Source organism: Chenopodium quinoa, unplaced genomic scaffold (genome assembly GCF_001683475.1).
Source record: "Chenopodium quinoa cultivar QQ74 unplaced genomic scaffold, ASM168347v1, whole genome shotgun sequence".
In the NCBI taxonomy this organism is placed as follows: domain Eukaryota; kingdom Viridiplantae; phylum Streptophyta; class Magnoliopsida; order Caryophyllales; family Amaranthaceae; genus Chenopodium; species Chenopodium quinoa.
The window spans coordinates 403306-407074 of NW_018743608.1; the positions used below are offsets into that span (position 1 = coordinate 403306).

Below are 3769 nucleotides of genomic sequence, written 5' to 3' on the forward strand. Positions count from 1 at the left end.
TTTATTTAATTTGAAATTAAATAAATTGTTGAATTTACCAACTCTCTCACATTGATGGGAAATTGGAAATAAAGGGTGCCTTTCCCTATAAATACCAAAGGCATGGATATTGGGAAAGATACAACCTTGAGTGGAATTAAAAGGCAACTCTTGATTTGAGTAAACCTTGATTCGTAAAACTCATAGTTTTATTTGTCCGGGTCTCGACTAACCTTTGAGACTTAGAACGCTCGGGTCGGGTTCGAGGGTACGATCCCGTTGGAGACCTCGTATTTTCGGGGTTCAAGTAAGAGCTCATAGTTGAGCGAAGCACGCGTCAAAGGTATAATCTTTTATCCTTTCTTATGTTTTAATTATGTTTTGCTTGTTAATTGCATTTATTATGGGGGCGGGTCTTGGCGGGTTTCTTTCCGCGTAGTGAGGGTCACTACAAAACCCAACAGGACTTTGAAGAATATACTCTTAGTATTCTTTTTGTAAATATGTTGTCTGAACTCTTGAGAAACATATGCTCTTGGTCTTCTTAGCTCGTTTACATTTAAGTTTCTAATCAAACATATTTATGTTGAGAATGTTGGCCATATGTGAACAAGTAGATTACTAAAAATCGTACAAGTTTGACTTATGTGAAAAATATATATAAATCTTAAGCCAATAAGCTAATATTTAGGAAATATCTTAAAATTTGAAGTTGTGTTTTTGTGCTTAATAGGTGACAGAGAAGGAGCTTTTCTAAAAAGTGTTCTAGATTGTGATACTTGCTGCACTTAGCGAGTTGGCCAAGGTAACTACCCAAATTCCTAAATTATTTTATATGTCAGATAATTGTATATTATATTTTTGTGTCATATGTCTGGTAGATAGACCTCCCAAAATAGTTTTACATAATTTATGTTATTAATCATATATGAAAAATGTAAGTAATTAAGTTGTAGATTTGTAGTGAGATAATATATTATATATAATTCATTATGTCTTATCTATGTGCTTATTGATTATATTACATTATTACGTGTCTGTATCTATTTTTTTGTGAATACTGCCATGTAGTATTATGTTTGATCACTTTGTTTGCCTTTTGTCTCCAACATTGATAACATCATATAAAAGCTATAGAAGGGAAAGCCTTGGTAAAGTATTTACTAACTGTGCTAAAAATCAACTAAGTGATGGAATATGCTGTTATACTCTTCTTAACTATAACATTTATAATATTTATTACCAAGTTATTGTTGGCTTATTATTGATACTCATTAATAATTATTAGATATTAAATTTTATTATACATTTCATTGTAGATATGAATACTAGTTGGAGTGTTTTACCAAAAAGAAAATATGCCTATTATGAGGGTTGCATGAAATTCTTAAAGATTTCTAAGGAGACTCTTATAGATGGAAAAACTAAATGCCCATATAATAAATGCAAGTTAAATAAATGGCATCTTTTAGAAGAAGTAGGAGGCCATATTTTATTTAACGGTATTTATAAGAATTATAGAAAATGGATTTTCCATTATGAGGGTGAAGGGAGTAATACCTTAAAGCCCGTTAGTGATCATGGTAAGGAAGTAGATCAAGATGATATGGATGGGCTACTAAGAGCGGCTTTCGGGGTTCACAGTCTACAATCCACTAATGAATTCCAAGCCCCATCATCAAATGAAATGAATTTTGACGAGGAAGGTTCATATGACATGCATGAAGAGTTTGATTTTCATTGTGAGGTAGATGATGAATTTCCTTCAACTAACACTAATGAAGAAATGGAAAAGTATAAACGTCTCATGGAAGCTTCTAACAAGGGTCTATATGAGAGTTGTACTACTTTCTCAAAGTTATCATTTCTCTTACATCTATTTCACCTTAAGTGTATGTTTCATTGGTCTGCCGAGTCATTTAATAAATTGATTGAACTTCTAAATGATGCATTCCCTCATATTAAAGCGTTTCCATCATCTTACTATGAAGGGATGAAGATAATCAAAGACTTGGGATTAGGATATGAAAAAATCCATGCATGTCCAAATGAATGCATGTTATATTGGGGGGAATTTGGCGATGAAATTGAGTGTCATATTTGTCATACATCAAGGTGGAAAACTATGAAAGGGAAGGAGGGTGACACAATTGAGAAAGAGAATGAATCAGTTAAGAAAGGTGAGCCAGCTAAAGGTATGCGATATTTTCCTCTCATACCTAGACTAAAGAGGCTTTACATGTCTTCTAAAACAGTAGAAGATATGAGATGGCATTTTAACCGTGAGGATGATAAGATCCTAAGGCACACTACAGATGGTGTTGCTTGGAAAAAATTTGATGAAAAATATAAGGAATTTTCCGCCGACCCTCGTAGTGTTAGATTGGGATTAGCTAGTGATGGTTTTAATCCATATCGTCTAATGAATACTAATTACAGTACATGGCTGGTGTTTTTAATTCCTTACAATCTTCCACCATGGATCTGCATGAAGTCATCATCTTTCATTTTGTCCTTGATTATTCTGGGTAAATATGGTCCTGGTATTGATATTGATGTATACTTGCAACCATTAATACATGAGTTGAAATTGTTGTGGAAAGGTGTAAATGCTTTTGATGCTTACAGTGGAAAATCCTTGAACATGCGAGCGACCTTACACTCCACAATAAATGACTTCCCAACATATACTATGTTGTCGAGATGGAATACCAAAGGTTATAAAGCTTGCCCTTCTTGTGCTGATTCTACTTATTCATATAGATTTGGTGGTAAAATTGTCTTTCCTGGACATCGAAAATGGTTGCCAATTGATCATCCTTATCGTTATGGAGCTTAATTATTTGATGGGAAAGAAGAGTACGGTCTTGCTCCAATTCCTTTAAGTGGGACCAATGTTTTGAAGCGGCAAGAAAAGGTTAAGTATGTTTATGGAACCTCAAAAAAAGCTTCTAACAAAAGGAATAATAGAGGTACAACAGATATTGATGATGATTATCAAGCTGATGCTTATGATGTTATATGGCGAAATCAAAGTGCATTTTTTTAAATTGGAATATTAGGAACATAATCTTCTTAGACATATTTTAGATGTAATGCACATTGAGAAGAATTTGTGGGATAATCTATTAGGAACTCTATTAGATATGGATAAAAGTAGAGATGATCCAGAAGCTAGAAAGGCTCTTGAGAAGAAAAACATAAAATCTCATCTTTGGCTTCAATCTCATCCTAATCAGGCTCAAATATATATGCCTCCAGCTGCATACACCATGTTTAATGAAGAGAAGGAACGATTTCTAAGAGTGTTAAAAAAACATAAAGTTCCTGATGGATATGGGTCTAATTTACAAAGATGTGTCAATTTGAAGCAGCGAAAACTTATTAATTTGAAAAGCCAAGACAACCATATCCTTATGCAAGAATATCCTTCCAGTTGCTTTAAGAGCATCAAATGCCAAAAAAGTTATTGAATTTCTTGAGGAGTTGTCGTATTTTTTCAGGAAGATATGTTCACCTGCTATTGATATTGAAGAACCAGATTCCATTCAGGAAAAGTTTATGTTAACTCTTTGTAGAATGGAGATAGAGTTTCTACCGACATTTTTCACCATTATGGTTCATTTGCTCATTCATCTGGTGGATAAGGTAAAACTTGACGGACCAGTTCTTTATAGATGGATGTATCCCATTGAAAGGTTAATATCTATATATCTCAATATTCACTCTTATATAAGAATACTTAACACATAATTTTTTTTAAGTAGTATGTTGAGCAATTTATCAGCCT

General features: G+C 33.2%; 1 protein-coding gene across 1 annotated transcript; it reads left to right on the forward strand.

Moving 5' to 3' along the window:
• Positions 1–1300: 1300 nt before the first annotated feature.
• Positions 1301–2818, forward strand: LOC110682871. Its single transcript, XM_021859209.1, has one exon. The coding sequence runs from the start codon at positions 1301–1303 to the stop codon at positions 2816–2818; it is 1518 nt and encodes a 505-aa protein (XP_021714901.1).
• The last annotated feature ends 951 nt before the right edge of the window (positions 2819–3769 follow it).